The sequence below is a fragment of the Engystomops pustulosus genome, chromosome 8 (genome assembly GCF_040894005.1).
Source record: "Engystomops pustulosus chromosome 8, aEngPut4.maternal, whole genome shotgun sequence".
Taxonomy (NCBI): Eukaryota; Metazoa; Chordata; class Amphibia; order Anura; family Leptodactylidae; genus Engystomops; species Engystomops pustulosus.
The window spans coordinates 78,378,976-78,397,401 of NC_092418.1; the positions used below are offsets into that span (position 1 = coordinate 78,378,976).

The following is an 18,426-nucleotide window of genomic DNA, read 5'->3' on the forward strand; positions in this document are numbered from 1 at the left end:
GCTCAATCCCCGCTGTGCGTTGTCCGCCGGAATGCCCATCTCCCACGATTCATGAAGATCATCGCCCGATTTCCTGCATGTGTCGCTTCCCTGCTCAAGTCCGCTGGAGTTCACCTCCTTCCTCCCAGTGTGAGTGCATGTCTTGCGACACAAATTGAATTGTTAAATCCCCGATTTGTGTTTTGCGTGAAAGCGACACAATCCCCGGCGCAATCCCCGAAAAATTGGGAAACTCGACAGAAATAGGGCAGCGGGACCCTTAGAAATAAGCCCCAGTGTCTTATATTAATTTTTACTCTTAAATAGGCACTAGGTCTTGTGATTCTATATACATGTACAACAATCTATGGTACATTTAACTATCCCCGTATTTTATTATTTAAAGACCATAATATCAACAATTTCATGGGGCTGCATTTCTATTGGAATCATTGGCCCAAATCTCTCATGTATAGAAATAGCGATATTCTTAAATGACCCTTTCATGTCCCGGTAGCAGCTCATAGTGCATTTGCACCACAATTGTCAGTGATTGTATCAGATGACACTCGGTCTTCAGGGGAGGCCTTCTATTTCTAAGCTTGATAACAATTACAATAGGTCTTATTTTCAGGGAAACAAGGTATGGATACACAGATCTGTATGGATACACCCACATGGACACAAGTATTGGGGCACACTAATGTTGGATAAGATTGCCCTACTTGGCATTGTGAGGCTTAGGATTTTCCCATTGTTTGCCTTGTAGCAGCCATTCCCTGGATTTGGTACATAGCTGCCAGCTGGTAATACCAGAAAACAAAGAATAGGGCATTATGCGGCCGGTGTAATGAGGAAAGCAAAGAATAAGTAGCATCCACACACATTTACACAGAGGTTTTACCAGACCAGGGAACTAATATATCACAGCCAGAGTTACAGAAAACTGGTTTTATATACATTAGCAAAATACACTTGTCTTCTTCACAGCCATCCCAAATGTAGTACATCCCTAAGGTATTCAGGTCGTTAAGGATGTGTCAGACATATGTCTACACATCAGACTTACCAAACATGTTGTTATGTGTTGTATAATCTGTAACATAGTTATCCTGGAAAAGAAATGGTTCATCATGGAATCTGAATTCAATAGTCTGAAATACATCCATATACTGAAGTGTTCTGATTAGAATAGAATAAAGGGACCTAGGCCAACCCCATATTCTACCCTATAGCGCAGTGATGGCAAACCTTTTAGAGGCCGAGTGCCCAAACTACAACCAAGACCCACTTATTTATCGCAAAGTGCCAACACAGAAATTTAATTTGTGATTTATACTCTCTTCTCTGTTACAGTTTTTATTGATACCAGCATCCTGGGGACACCAATAAAGCAGAAAATAGTCCCAGGTAGAGCTGCCACTTTAAAATAGCTCTGTGCACAGCAAGTCCTGGGCTGTCTGGGGCTGCAGGAAGATACCTGGAGTCCTCTCTGGTGATGGCCTGAGTGCCCACAGAAAGGGCTCTGAGTGCCACCTCTGGCACCAGTGCCATAGGTTAGCCATCACTTCTATAACGTATAACAGTTGGCACAATGCAGTCAGACAGGTAGGTTCCCTTGTATTCACCAAACCTAGATGTTTCCGTCTGACTGCTAGATGGAGAAGTGTTATTCATCACTCCACAGGAAATGTTTCTACGGCTTCTTAGTCTATTGCCGACCACCTTCCACCACTCCAGCTGATGATATTATGCTTCATGATGTAAAACCTGCAAGCATCTGCTCAGCCATGACAACCCATACCATGAAGCTCCTCATAGTTTGTGCTAATGTTAATGTCAGAAGAGATATACTTGATAGAAGGCAGCAGAACATTTTATGCACTATGCTCCTCCGACCTCAGCGACTCGCTCTGTAACTGCATGCGGTCTGCTACTTTGTAGGTAGGTAGTTACATAAAGGAATGCTTTAGATTGATAGATAATGTTAATAACTAGATAATATAAATAGATCATGTTGGTTGATAGAAAGTCCAAGCAGCACAAAGTCATACAGGTGCAAGCTGAAAAGCATCCTGGCAACAGGTACTCCATACAAAAAAAAAATGAAAAGCAGCACTCCAAGCAATGCAGATGTAATAGCTCTGAGGTCTATAACCAATGCGCAACGTTTTGGCTCAAGGCTTGAGAAAGGCTCACACTTAAGGTGAAACTTCGCATATGGGTTAGCTAAAGACCACCGAGGTTGAGGTCAGGTCTGTGAGTCCAAAAATGCAATACAATTGCCCAAAATGTATCTCTATACTAAAGCCCTCAGATTTCCCTTCACCAGAATTCTAGCTTGCTTTTCTATTTTTTAAAGATATGTGGATTCAATAGACAGATGTTACATGTTGAAGTTCTCTTATAAAAGTATTTTCAAAAAAATATGGAACAGGGTCAAGGGAAAGAAAAAAATGACCAGAGCTGTTGCAGCTCGCACGTCACAGGAAGTGAAGTCTCTCGTAAAACGGAAGTGATGTCACATGAAGCCAAGCGAATCCTGTGACCTTCTCCCCCACCCAAAATATCTGGTCTGTATGGAACTGGAAGTACTGTAGCAAACTGGGAGCTTTTTTTCCTACCGTGGCCTAGGACACAAGCAAGTTTTCCATATTACTGGAAAACTCCTTTATTTACTAGAAACCAGGTTTTGACATTTACTGAATTATTCTCATGTCACAGTTAATAGGATTATAGCTGTACCTGTGCTATAAGGTGGGTGGATTTCATGAATGCCTGATATGAATATGTGTAATTTTCTGGAGCAGCCAGTGATTCAGCAATCTAGTATCCAACATATCATAGAATTGTATCATAATAGTTATATTGTTACTACCTGAAGCGCAGTAGTATCCTCACCAGCCCTAATAATTCTGTACAGCCACCAAGTGGATTCCTATGTGTCAATCAAATGGCACGGCATGTTAGAAGGCTATATGTCTCCTCCTTCTGTGAGATAGGAGGTTTTCTAACTTTAATATAATATTCTTGTGGACATGCTATTATTTCCTGCATTGGATGCTACTATTACTTTCTTTCTGGATTTGTATGGTGATCAGTGATGTTGGTAGAAGTACTCTAAACTTCTTACATATGTTCAAGTGCTAAAATTCGACCAGAAATAAAAGTTATCACTGCATAAGTTTCATAAATTTCCTTTTAAGAGCTTCTAAAAAACTTTTTTTGTTTCCAGACAAACCATGTTATGGATCGCACATCAAAGGTCAAAAGTCATTGACTCTTGATAATCACGGCGAGGGAGAATAAAAAGTGAACTTCCCCGTTTTCCCATCACCCTATCACATTACTGCCTTGCTGACATTTCCTATACATAAGAAGGCTACAAGTATAGATATGGAAACATCTGTTTGGCCTATTGCCACCTACTATAGATCCTTCTGTAACGCAATGTACGGAGCTATCTGATAGCAATGGCATCATTCCCATCTTACTGATCCCAAAAAGATGTATGGGTCACCTAGAGACCTATTAGCTTCCAGCCCAGTAATCTTAGCAGATGTAATTCTCTCTTCCTTGCCTATATAAGAGTTGGAGACGGCTCATAGCCATATTATAGCAGTGATTTGCTGCAGAAAATGCTTTATTTGATATATTAAAGTGAACAAGACAATTTTCAGAAATCTTACTTTTTCAGGATAATCATCTCTGAAGTCATTTTCCAGAAATATTACCATTATGATATAACGTGTTTACAGCTGTAGAAATGTATATCTACCATTATGGCTGTCGGCATCAGAACAGTCTTCAGAAATAGAAAAGAACATCATGGAACTGCACACAATATTTAACAAAATCTGTTTTAACTCTTGAATTTTTCCATGAGCATCACGGCTTACCCAGCAGTGTAAGGGTTAGGTGCCTGAACCCTTTTCCATTGCCATTCTGTGTGTATTTTTCCAGCTAACTCAAACAAAACAATCCTGACATCTCCATGGTCTAATGGACCTGAAGGACAATTGACTGAGAACTGAGATTGAAATAGCGCAGTTCTGATAAAGCTGCAAAGGGAAAACATATGGGACAAGGTAGTGGGTGTTTATTCCCAAATAGGGTCAGATTGGATGTTACTATCTATCCTGTATTAATCTTGAATGCAGTATAGGAATATACCCAAGGTTATTACACTATACTACATGGACATCTAGTGAAAATGTATAGAATTTGTGTGTATATTGTATCATATAACACCTCCATAAAGGTACAGGGAGACAAAGTGGTATCAGCCAATGTCCACACGGACCACTTTACAACTAGAGACGGAGCTCTAGAGCCACATATAAAATCTGTACCTGGAACCTAAGAGCAATCTATCAATTATATTACTGTTATATTTTTGTGAATGATATAGCAATTCTAAAGCTTGTGGCCCGGGTGCAACCACATGCCCTACATTCCCTCCAAACATCTGTGGACTTGTGCAGCTTCATCAAAAGCTGACATTTAGTCTTTGCTTAAAAAATAAAAAATAAAATAAATTTCGTTCTGCTTTCTGTTGTACACTGGGTCCTTAGAAGGTTTACAATTCCAGATAGTATTACACATCAGCCCACATTTACTATGCAGTCTTTGACAGTACTCTGGTGTAGATTGCACATACATACATGTACATACTGCTTGCACATGTATTTATTGTATCGCAGCTGCACCGTGCAGACCCCAACACAACACTGTGCACCTAAATGGGGAGTTCTGGTGTACATTCTCCCTATCCACAGGCTGATTGGTGCCCCCTCCAGCATGAGAACGGACCACCAGTAATCTAGAGAAAAGAGGGTCTTCATTCATTAATACAGGAGTGTCAGAAAGTGCTTAGCACACTTGATGGCTATCTGCGGCACTCACATAGACAGTGAATGGAAGCTCTGGAGATAGTCGAGTGCTGTGGTTGTAAATTTCCAACATCTCCATACTCCACCTATTAGTGACAATGGGAGCTCCATTCTCCTCATTGCTGGGGGTCCATTCTCATTATCATGGGCATCCTAGCAGTCTAAATCAATCAACTTGTTATTCCCTATCCAGTGTACACAGTATAAGCTACAATACTAGTGTCTCAATAGTTCTGTTCCTGTATAAAAAAAAACATCTTGTGAACATAGAAGTAGAAGTTATTTTGTAGGTATCAATTTTTTTTTTTTTTTTGCTTTTACACAAATATTTTGATAAAAGTCTATAACTGAATTTTTTCAGTACCATTCACAGCCACTACTGCGTGTATGGCACTGTCCTATTCCATATGCAGCCTATTCAAGCAGTTGGTCATTGAGAATGGAAGGAGCTGGAATCCCACCAATCTCATACCAAATAAGTCCTGGCAAAACCCCTTGAAATGTGAAAGTGTTTGTTAGAGACTTGTCATTGAATTCACCAGGGTTCCAGACTCTTGACGGCGAGAGAACCATAGAAAGAACCATTTCATGTCTTTACCTTCTAATAACGGGACTAGACATGTCTTGCTGTGTTTTTATCATTACACATAAGTGGATTTTGTCTGCTGTCCTACAGCTGAAGTGTTTATTCTAATATATAGGCCCAGGACGTCCGTGCTGGCGATTTATGAGTTTACTTGCTGGCATGGACAGCTCGTCTCATTTATATTGATTTATCACGCTTGGATTGAAGTTATTTCCAATAAAAACATTAATTCAGCGCACATCACTCGCAGTCTAATCATTATTCTCCGCATCATCCCCGGTGTGAATCTCACCCTTCTGATCTCTCCTCCCGTGCAGGTCAATTGGTGTCCCTGGCCAGCAACGATGGAACCGTCAAGATCCTGGTGTTAACATCTGGACAACTGATGAGCCTGGAAGGCCATGAAGATGATGCGCAATGTGTGATCTTTGACCATAAAGGAGATTATCTGATCTCTGGAGGATCTGATGGGACCGTCCGCTTCTGGTCCTAGGAAACAGCTCCTTATCCCTGTTACCTCTGCAGATCAGAGGGAAATATGCAAAATAAAGAATCCTTCTAAATGTTGAATAAAATGTTCCTCTTAATCAAAGTGATTTTAGATATAAGTTGCATCTACATCAGTTACATTCTGTCTGCTTGTGCAACCCATGCACTGTCCTCACTCATAACATTGCAAGATGTCCATTTTATCTCATATCCCAATATGTGTCATTCAAAATTGTCATATACTCCAGTGTATCCTCTCCTGAAAGTGAAATAAAATATGAATTAAAACCAGCAGCAGTACATCTATAGTCCAATCTACACGATAAAGCGGTACAGGAAAGGTTAAATGTAACAGATTACAACATTTCTCACCTGATGTATAGAAAAAGCAGCTGCTTAAACTATAAAGAGTTCACAGTCCTGGACTAAATGGGTTAAAGGGGCTGGTGGAGAGACTTTATAATCAAGGGGGGGGGGGGTTGTTATCGTGCACCGGTGAATGAAAAAGACCCCCCCCCTGTGTTGTGGCAGGTATCACTCAATTCCAGATGTGAAAGTTGTGACTTCTATTTTAAAAAAGTCGCAAAGAAGTTGCACACATTGGCACAGATCCACACCTGCCCCCTACCAGGCATAGGAAATAGTTTGGAGCTGTTTGTGAATTTTTCAGATCTCCTCAAAAGCATATTAATATCGAAAAACCACTATAATGCGTCTGACCAGCTGAAAGACAAACACACACAAAAAAATATATATATGACATCTAATAGCTGTGCAGCCGCTGTCCATGGTGCTGAACGCTGCCGTGCCTGATGCAGTGAGTGCGGTGCTGAGCATGGTACTGAATGTATCCACCTGCAAAGCCATGATCACTGTCTATGAAGAGTCATGTGTATGTAGATATGTACATGGTGATGAATACAGTATATAGCTGGTACAGACGGTATATGTGATGGGCAATGTCTATTATATTATATTGTAATATTATAATACATGTCTGTGGACGGGTCAGTGCTTATTGGAGGAGATACATTAATCTGTCTCCACCAGAATTCTAGTGTAACTCCATCTGAAATGTAGAACAGCACATTTATTACTGGTTTAAGACCATTTTTGGACAGCCTTCCGATTTATCCAAAAAAATTTGTGGGGGGGGGGGGGATAGCCGTAGGGAAAGGGGGCATGACCTAGCCAAAAATTCAGCCATTCACCACAAAATTCTGCGGTAAAGTAGACCAACTAATAGATGGTCTAGCCTTTACTCCACATTCTTACACTCCACCAGAAAAATCATTCCGCATGTTTATCTGATGCAGAATGCGACACTGGAGTCAGACTCTGCACTGATCTATTCACCAACAATTTTGATAAATCCCTCCCATTGTATATAAAAAAGGGGAAATTATCATATGCCGGTGCTCATTCTCTGACGTTTGATATCCCCACCCCTCCTGATAAATGAAGAGGCTTAGGAGCAATATACATCTCAGCTGCTGCAGAACATCATAGTACAAACCTCAGCTACTACCAAACCTCATAATACCCACCTCCTGCAGAACATTACAATACACACTGCTCTAGGGAATCACAACACATATCTCAGCTGCAGCAGAACATCATAATACATGGCTGCTTATGAAGAACCCAATATTACACATCTCGCCCGGTCCTGAACATTAAATACAGACCTCAGATACTACTGAACCTAATAATACACACCTCATCATCTTTATAATCTCATAAAACACACACATCATAATACACCCCACAGCTGCTGCAGAACCTCATAATACAGCAACAGCTGCTGCATAACCGCATAATACACAACTTCACATAATACACACTTGAGCTACTACCGAACATCATAATACATACCTCAGCTACAGCATAACATAATCATGTATACCACAGATTCTGCAATCTTTTGCAAAAAGAAAAAGAAAAATCTTTTAAAACACCCACAGCTGTGACAGAACATCAAAATGCACACTTAAGCTATTACTGAACCTAATAATACACACCTCAGCAGTTGCAGAACCTTATCATACATACCTCAGCTGTAAAACATGGTAATACACACCTCAGCTGTAGAATATGGTAATACACGCCTCCGCTGTATAACATATTGTAATGCACACTTCAGCTGTAAAATATGGTAATACACAACTCAGCTGTAGAATATGGTAATACACACCTCAGCTGTAGAATATGGTAATACACACCTCAGCTTTAGGATATGGTAATACACACCTCAGCTGTAGTAACATGGTAATACAGAATTTCAGCTGTAGAGTATGGTAATACACACTTCAGATGTAGAATATGGTAATACACACTTCTGGTGTAGAATATGGTAATACGCACCTCAGCTTTAAAATATGATAATACACACTTCAGCTGTAGAATATAGTAATACAGAATTTCAGCTGTAGAATATAGTAATACACACTTCAGCTGTAGAATATGGTAATACACACTTCAGGTGTAGAATATGGTAATACACACTGCAGCTATAGAATATGGTAATATGCACCTCAGCTTTAGAATATGATAATACGCACCTCAGCTTTAGAATATGGTAATACACAACTCAGCTGTAGAATATGGTAATACACACCTCAGCTGTAGAATATGGTAATACACACCTCAGCTGTAAAACATGGTAATACAGAATTTCAGCTGTAAAACATGGTAATACAGAATTTCAGCTGTAGAATATGGTAATACACACCTCAGCTGTAAAACATGGTAATACAGAATTTCAGCTGTAGAGTATGGTAATACACACTTCAGCTGTAGAATATGGTAATACACACTTCAGCTGTAGAATATGGTAATACACACCTCAGCTTTAGAATATGATAATACACACTGCAGCTATAGAATATGGTAATATGCACCTCAGCTTTAGAATATGATAATACGCACCTCAGCTTTAGAATATGGTAATACACAACTCAGCTGTAGAATATGGTAATACACACCTCAGCTGTAGAATATGGTAATACACACCTCAGCTGTAAAACATGGTAATACAGAATTTCAGCTGTAGAATATGGTAATACACACTTCAGCTGTAGAATATGGTAATACACACCTCAGCTGTAAAACATGGTAATACAGAATTTCAGCTGTAGAGTATGGTAATACACACTTCAGCTGTAGAATATGGTAATACACACTTCAGCTGTAGAATATGGTAATACGCACCTCAGCTTTAGAATATGGTAATACACACCTCAGCTGTAGTAACATGGTAATACAGAATTTCAGCTGTAGAGTATGGTAATACACACTTCAGATGTAGAATATGGTAATACACACTTCTGGTGTAGAATATGGCAATACGCACCTCAGCTTTAGAATATGATAATACACACTTCAGCTGTAGAATATGGCAATACACACCTCAGCTGTAAAACATGGTAATACAGAATTTTAGCTGTAGAATATGGTAATACACACTTCAGCTGTAGAATATGGTAATACACACTTCAGGTGTAGAATATGGTAATACACACCTCTGCTGTAGAATATGGTAATTCACACCTCAGCTTTAGAATATGATAATACACACTTCAGCTATAGAATATGGTAATATGCACCTCAGCTTTAGAATATGATAATACACACTTCAGCTGTAGAATATGGTAATACACATCTCAGCTGTAGAATATGGTAATACGCACCTCAGCTTTAGAATATGGTAATACACACCTTAGCTGTAAAACATGGTAATACAGAATTTCAGCTGTAGAGTATGGTAATACACACTTCAGCTGTAGAATATGGTAATACACACTTCAGCTGTAGAATATGGTGATACACACCTCAGCTTTAGAATATGGTAATACACACCTCAGCTTTAGAATATGGTAATACACACCTCCGCTGTATAACATATTGTAATGCACACTTCAGCTGTAGAATATGGTAACACACATATCAGCTGTAGAATATGGTAACTCACACCACAGCTGTAGAATATGGTAATACGCACCTCAGCTTTAGAATATGGTAATACACACCTTAGCTGTAAAACATGGTAATACAGAATTTCAGCTGTAGAGTATGGTAATACACACTTCAGCTGTAGAATATGGTAATACACACTTCAGCTGTAGAATATGGTGATACACACCTCAGCTTTAGAATATGGTAATACACACCTCAGCTTTAGAATATGGTAATACACACCTCCGCTGTATAACATATTGTAATGCACACTTCAGCTGTAGAATATGGTAACACACATATCAGCTGTAGAATATGGTAACACACACCTCAGCTGTAGAATATGGTAATACGCACCTCAGCTTTAGAATATGGTAATACACACCTCAGCTGTAAAACATGGTAATACAGAATTTCAGCTGTAGAATATGGTAATACACACTTCAGCTGTAGAATATGGTAATACACGCCTCAGCTGTAAAACATGGTAATACACACCTCAGCTTTAGAATATGGTAATACACACCTCCGCTGTATAACATATTGTAATGCACACTTGAGCTGTAGAATATGGTAATACACATCTCAGCTGTAGAATATGGTAATACACACCTCAACTGTAGAATATGGTAATACAAACCTCAGCTTTAGAATATGGTAATACACACCTCAGCTGTAAAACATGGTAATACAGAATTTCAGCTGTAGAGTATGGTAATACACACTTCAGCTGTAGAATATGGTAATACCCACTTCTGGTGTAGAATATGGTAATACGCACCTCCGCTTTGGAATATGGTAATACACACCTCAGCTGTAAAACATGGTAATACAGAATTTGAGCTGTAGAATTTGGTAATACACACTTCTGGTGTAGAATATGGTAATACGCACCTCAGCTTTAGAATATGATAATACACACTTCAGCTGTAGAATATGGCAATACACACCTCAGCTGTAAAACATGGTAATACAGAATTTCAGCTGTAGAATATGGTAATACACACTTCAGCTGTAGAATATGGTAATACACACTTCAGGTGTAGAATATGGTAATACACACCTCTGCTGTAGAATATGGTAATATGCACCTCATCTTTAGAATATGATAATACACACTTCAGCTGTAGAATATGGCAATAGACACCTCAGCTGTAAAACATGGTAATACACACTTCAGCTGTAGTATATTGTAATACACACTTCAGGTGTAGAATATGGTAATACACACCTCAGATGCAGAATATGATAATACACACTTCAGCTGTAGAATATGGCAATACACACCTCAGCTGTAAAACATGGTAATACAGAATTTCAGCTGTAGAATATGGTAATACACACTTCAGCTGTAGAACAATGATTGGTTGCCATGGGTGATGAGTATAATACAGGACACTGTGTATAGTGATGAGTATAATACAGGACACTGTGTATAGTGATGAGTATAATACAGGACACTGTGTATAGTGATGAGTATAATACAGGACACTGTGTATAGTGATGAGTATAATACAGGACACTGTGTATAGTGATGAGTATAATGCAGGACACCGTGTATAGTGATGAGTATAATACAGGGCACCGTGTATAGTGATGAGTATAATACAGGGCACCGTGTATAGTGATGAGTATAATACAGGGCACCGTGTATAGTGATGAGTATAATACAGGACACTGTGTATAGTGATGAGTATAATACAGGGCACCGTGTATAGTGATGAGTATAATACAGGGCACCGTGTATAGTGATGAGTATAATACAGGGCACCGTGTATAGTGATGAGTATAATACAGGGCACTGTGTATAGTGATGAGTATAATACAGGACACTGTGTATAGTGATGAGTATAATACAGGACACTGTGTATAGTGATGAGTATAATACAGGGCACTGTGTATAGTGATGAGTATAATACAGGACACTGTGCATAGTGATGAGTATAATACAGGACACTGTGTATAGTGATGAGTATAATACAGGGCACTGTGTATAGTGATGAGTATAATACAGGACACTGTGTATAGTGATGAGTATAATACAGGACACTGTGTATAGTGATGAGTATAATACAGGTACTATGTATAGTGACTAGTATAACCCATGATCTATATATATATAAATATGTATATCGCTGGGCACTGTCCCTGGTCTGTGTACCGCACAGTGTGCACTGCTCGCCATGCAGCAGCCGCCTGTGTGTGACATAGTGTGAATGGGGCTGGACGTGCAGTCACTACGTGCTGTCCCTGCTGCTGGCTGCTCAGCCTCACTCTCCCTCATCCCACCCCATGGATGGAGGAGCTGAGGAGACATTGCTCTCTCCATGGTGCTGGACTATGAAGCTGGCTTTATCCTGCGGTATTGCTGAAAACTGAGCAGCAAATGCGTCTCAATAGAGGATTAAAAGGAGGAAAAAGTTGTGTGTCTCCTGCCTGCCCTTGTGCAGGGTGCACAGAGATGCCTGTAGGTGGCCACTAAAGCAACACATTGCCATGGAGCTGCAGCTCCCCGGGCAGCAGGAGACTTCCATGCTGTTTGTGCACATACAAAGCACCTCCCGAGCTGTGAGGGGCTGAGGGGAGCCCATCCAGCAGGGATCTAGCCCTTCCTCAGCAGCTCCTCCATCATGACAGCTCTGCTCACACCTGGATACCTGTCTCTACAGCCTGGTTTTTGGGTGTCTGATGTTTAACTGGAAATCCTCCTGGCCATTACCCATCCTGTACCATGGCAGGAAATCTGGAGGGACTCTATATTTTCTCCACTTAAACAATGGGTCCTCCGGCACCAAGGATGGGCTAACTACAGACTCGTAACCTTTTGGCTTTTTAGTTGCCTCGCTGGTCCTCATAGGATTAACCCTTCAGGTAAGAAACGTGCCTGGGCAAAGTATTAGATTTACACTTTTTGTTACAATGTTTCCCATCAGATTCGGATCTCTAGGTTAGGCTTTCATAAGTTTAAGAGGATCATTGCAAAGGTTTGGTTACTTTTTTTAATCTATTTTATTTGAGGATAAAGTGCAACACATTCCCTAGAATCCAAGAAGCAATTCTGTCTTCTCTCTGTGAAGAGATGTCTCTGATGATTCCTGTAATCTGGATCCATAGATGACACAGATGCTGCAGGGACACATTAGAAATCAATTAACCAAATCGCCTTAATGTGGAGCACCCTGCAGTAATCCTGAGACAGAACTGCAGTGTCAGGGGAAGCTTCACCTCACTACTATGTGACTCTACCATGTTGCACTCTGCTACATTGCTCACTAAACCATGTGTTCTAGTTTCCACAATGCAGTAATCCTTGGTGCAGTAACATGAAATGAAGCAGATTCCTGAGACTATCCTGATGTCCCATCTTCCCTGTTCCAAGCAGTGTTTGCATTTTGATGCAGCATCCTGGAAACTGAATGGTTAATAGATTACAATAAAGCACTCTATATTATTTTCCATTAAAAGCTACTGTATGTATATATAATCTGCTATGCTTTATATCTACATGCGTTAAAGTTATTCTATATAGGCATCTTCTCCATTGATCAGATCTCTGTAATCTGATCAATGGAGAAGATGCCTATATAGAATAGAAAGTTTCTGGAACCTTGTGGGATTGCTAATAAGAATTAACTCCCTAAGGACTGAATAGTCCTGAATATTGTATTAGTCAGTTCTGAACATTTTGGTATGTAAAAGTTTTTTACTATAAAATTGTTGCCCAAAACTGCATAATAAAGAGATTATGGTCATCTCATAGGCATTGTATTAGAATAGCTGCTGCCCCATATGTCCAGCTGGGGGGTAAATAACCTCATTATATGTATCAACTACACCTTTCTAGGCTTAATCCATTGTTGTGTTCATATTGTAAGTAACTGGTGACTCCATGAGGTGTATATATATAAAATGAAAAATGCAGGAGCACAGCCAAAATATAGACAAGTCAGGGTGCAATTCCCCCAAAAAATACTCCCAGCAGAAGTTCCAAGGATATAGACAAAAAATAGGCAGAAGTAGCAAAAAAAAACAGTGCTTGTGTAATCTTTTTTCACTACTTGGGATTGCTGCCTATGTTATTCTTTCATATAATATATAGTCATATTCTATATACCTGCCGCAGGTCATGCATTATATGCATATTATATAAGGACTTTCTTTACTATGTCATGATTGTATTTTCTCCCCTTCATGTTGCCCTTAACTTGTTAGACCTTCCATTTATTTAGCATATATCTTCTCTCTCCCTGAATCCTGCTGCTTCATTGCTCCATTTTGCAGACACACCCAGTCACGCATTACTATTATTACTACATATTAAACATATGCATCCATAATCACGCTTGCTTGGCGGCAGTACTTGAAGGGTTAAGAGCAGGACCTGAAGAATATGGACTCTGGAGGGACAGTAGACTGGTAGCTGCAAGGAATATTAATGTCTTGTAACCCAATCATTACCTGGCGTTGGACGTGTTGAGTAAATGTCCATAAGAAGCTGCTTTTTACTTACAATAAAATTCCAAAGGGACATCCTCAACTCCAAACCTGCACAATTAATGAGGAATAGCACTGGCTTTATGATCCGTAGTCTAGATAAGAGGTGACGGCGTTTCAACGCCAAAGTTATTACACTGGCTACGTGTTAACCCTCGTGGTACCAGACTCTGCTGCTGAGTTAAACACATGGCTCTGCGTGATTTCAGATTTATCTATGCAGCTGTACAGGATGTAATAAACCTGTTTCCAGCAGACGGGGCCTTATTGACTGTCAGCGCAGCAGCGTGCATCCAGCCCGGAGCAATCTCCTCACTATAGGAGGCTTTGAAACATCAAACTTGAGATGAAAGAGAAGAGGAGGGCAAGTTCTCGAGGCGGCTGCTCTTGATAGGACACCTTACTCAGGATGAGGTTTTTGGATCTGCAGCTAGATGACACCTTCTGGTCTTTACTATGGCTGACAGCATCATATCTCATAACCAAAACATTAGCGTCAACTAAGGCTCTGTGGCCTCACAGTCCAGAAGGGTCAGCAGCTTCCCCTCTTCTAATAGGCCCCATCATTATTGTAGAGGTAAAAGCTTTGTCATAGTCAATAGATAATCAATACTGATGTCAGCAAAAGAAAAATTGGTTGATATGATGGGTACTTAAAGTGTCTCCAGGCGGTGGGTCCCTTCTCCCCCACTCCTAGTGATGGGGTAGGGACTGACTCATATAATTGTTCTGAGGTTCCTGACTAATATTATTCATTTTTTTAATATCATTCGCTGTCACTTAGCAGAACCTTTCACAGATTCAAAGCAGCGATTAATTCTATTAAAGAAAGACGTACAATGTGAAATAGTCTATTCATATATGAAATGAGCACAAGCATTATACTCCTGTGCAGACAAGTGCTACTTACTTGTATTCATGTATCTAAGTTAACCCAGACTAGAGCCTTTCCCTCATTGTCTCATCTTCCAAATGACCTTTGCACCCCAATAGTCCCTATAAGCCGGGGACCTATACCAGTTTATGTCCTTATGGGTATTATGCCTGATGTATGTTAGGACAATCCTACTAACAACCCTACAATTGTAATGTGAGCACTGTTCTCTCCAGCCTCAGTATACCATACCCCAATCCAATGGAAACCTCTCCTTAAAAAGCGACATAAGTCACATCTTCCTGGACTCCTTGGAAAGTGATCTAGAAGGTTGTGATAAACTGGGGCGCAACCAACAGCCAATGCCCCCAATAATACTGACATTTGCTCTGCTACATCTTTCCTATATTTGCTCTATACCCATGAGATATTGTGTTCCTTTGTTCTAAAATACATGATATTCTATCAGGAGTTGATAAAACTATAAGTAATATACTATGTACTGTATACATAGAGGTGCGTGTTACCTCATTATTGCTCCCTGTAATTTTTATCCTTTTTAGACTTTTTCAGTTTTTATATGATAATTAATCCTAATGGATGCCGTGGTAATGGAGGAGCCGGGTAATGTATGCAGTTATTCATCATATTCATAATTAATAAGAGGTGATTAAATAAGTTAGCCATGTATAACTATGTGCTGGATTTAATGTGTGAATAATGTGCACAGCCTCTTGTGTTTGGTAAAAGGATGAGATGAGAAACATTCAGTAATGAAACGCACTACAACAATGTCACAGCAAGGTTTGGAGATAAGTAAAGCCTCCATAATGACGCTGCTTACTGTAGGTTTAGGGACATTTCTCTAGGATTATAATGGAGGGAGTTTGCTTAATGCTGATACATCACACAATAGAGTAGCACATGTCCATTACACAGATGACACCAATAAGGCTCTCGCTAAACCTTTAAGGTAAAGGACTTGTCAATCAGTGATCAGAAAACAAGGTGTAAAACTACTACTTTGGCTGTACCATGTCGGACTGATCTTATGTGAGACTACAATAAAGAATATTTTTAACGGGTGAGTGCCGCAAACGTCCTTTTCTATACTATTTTCGAAACCTGCACTCTGTATGCTGAGCACCATCCATATAAACTTTTTACACCTCTATACCATCTCTGAAGACATATACTGACTGCTGGCTTGTGGGGAGTTGCGGTAGTGCCCCCGTGTTTCCCAGTTCTCTGTTTGTAAAACTACTAAGTATTTAATTCCCCTTACAGTGTTTCCAATAAAAATTCTGCAGTGCTCCTAAATTATCAGTGCAATACCCTTAAATACCATTAAATATCGCTGTAACCCTATGTATGATGTATGTTACATGGAAAAGTGGACATTAATAATATACATATTCATGATCTCAGGATGTTACTAAAAATAGTAAGGCTAAAATAAATGGCCATTTTATTTTTCCAAAATCGACGGTGGGGAGTCCTGCCTCCCCCCTCCTTTACCAGCGCACCACACTCTAAATTTACTGAGATGCTCTGGCCTGTAATTAAATCCTGAAGCAATATCCAGGTCAGAACTGGTCTGGAGGGCGGAGATATCAGCTATAGTTTCCGCTGAAATATGCTGGGCAGGGGTGTTTGTGTCCCCACCCACTCCGCTCCCTGTCACGCCCAAAGTGGTATGTTGTAAGGCAGTTATAATTGTGTCCTATAGCTCTCCTCCTGAATGGAGCCAGCTGTGTGTCCGATAGCTCTCCTCCTGAATGGAGCCAGCTGTGTGTCCTATAGCTCTCCTCCTGAATGGAGCCAGCTATGTGTCCTATAGCTCTCCTCCTGAATGGAGCCAGCTATGTGTCCTATAGCTCTCCTCCTGAAGAAAGGCAGCAGAGTGTCCTATAGCTTTCCTCCTGAATGCAGCCAATTATAAGTGTCTCCTATAGCTCTCCTCCTTAAGGAAGGCAGCTGTGTGTCCTATAGCTCTCCTCCTGAATGGAGCCAGCTGTGTGTCCTATAGCTCTCCTCCTGAATGGAGCCAGCTGTGTGTCCTATAGCTCTCCTCCTGAAGAAAGGCAGCAGAGTGTCCTATAGCTTTCCTCCTGAATGCAGCCAATTATAAGTGTCTCCTATAGCTCTCCTCCTTAAGGAAGGCAGCTGTGTGTCCTATAGCTCTCCTCCTTAATGGAGCCAGCTGTGTGTCCTATAGCTCTCCTCCTTAATGGAGCCAGCTGTGTCTCCTATATCTCTCCTCCTTCATGCAGCCAGCTAGAAGTGTGTCCTATAGCTCTCCTCCTGAATGGAGCCAGCTATGTGTCCTATAGCTCTCCTCCTGAATGGAGCCAGCTGTATGTCCTATAACTCTCCTCCTGAATGCAGCCAGCTGTGTCTCCTATATCTCTCCTCCTTCATGCAGCCAGCTAGAAGTGTGTCCTATAGCTCTCCTCCTGAATGGAGCCAGCTGTGTGTCCTATAGCTCTCCTCCTGAATGGAGCCAGCTGTGTGTCCTATATCTCTCCTCCTTCATGCAGCCAGCTAGAAGTGTGTCCTATAGCTCTCCTCCTGAAGGAAGGCAGCTGTCTATAGGTAGCTGATGTTTAAATAGAGACCAGTCACTCCATATAAGTGAATCATCCAAGATTGGCTTCTCTGGGTTTTTCATAAGCTTCTGTTTGGGTCTGAGGCCATTCATTCCTCCCACTGTCCTGGAAATTGATATATAACCCCCTCTAGTCCTCCAAAACACAGATTTTCTGTGAAAGCTTAACTTACCTTCGCCTATATTTTAATAGATTTGTCTTCATTTTGGCACCTGAACGTGATACCGAATCTACAAACCAACCAATAGATTTGCACATCTATGCTAGTCAAGTCTCTATGCTCTTAACAAGTCAGGCGGGGGGCTACCTGTAGGTGGCAGCTACCTTCAAGGGGATAGCCAATTATTACACAAGGATTCAGAGATCAAACACAAAGTCACAATATTAGGTATTGTCCCCTCAATTATGTTCTTAATCTGCAAAGGATCAACTTGCAATCTAAAGCCATTGCCCTTTAACAACTCCTGTTTCCATAATAGCCTCCTCCGTGACCAGTTCGTGTAGCATACATGTGGGATTCCATGCTGTCCATTAGTAATAATGGCTGGA

General features: G+C 40.5%; 2 protein-coding genes across 4 annotated transcripts in view; both read left to right on the forward strand.

The window, feature by feature from the left end:
- Positions 1 to 6,237, forward strand: part of SPAG16 (sperm associated antigen 16) — a 666,704-nt gene extending 660,467 nt beyond the window's left edge. Inside the window, exon 16 of the mRNA XM_072121363.1 lies at positions 5,775 to 6,237. Coding sequence (XP_071977464.1) covers positions 5,775 to 5,950 — 176 coding nt within the window. The 3' untranslated portion in view covers positions 5,951 to 6,237. The remainder of the gene's footprint in view (positions 1 to 5,774) is intronic.
- A 5,880-nt stretch (positions 6,238 to 12,117) lies between these two features.
- Positions 12,118 to 18,426, forward strand: part of VWC2L (von Willebrand factor C domain containing 2 like) — a 125,432-nt gene continuing 119,123 nt past the window's right edge. For 2 of the 3 annotated variants that reach the window (XR_011849423.1, XR_011849422.1), the window contains exon 1: positions 12,118 to 12,771. The gene's annotated coding sequence lies outside the window, so the exon portion shown is untranslated. The remainder of the gene's footprint in view (positions 12,772 to 18,426) is intronic. The other variant, XM_072121370.1, reaches the window with a different exon arrangement.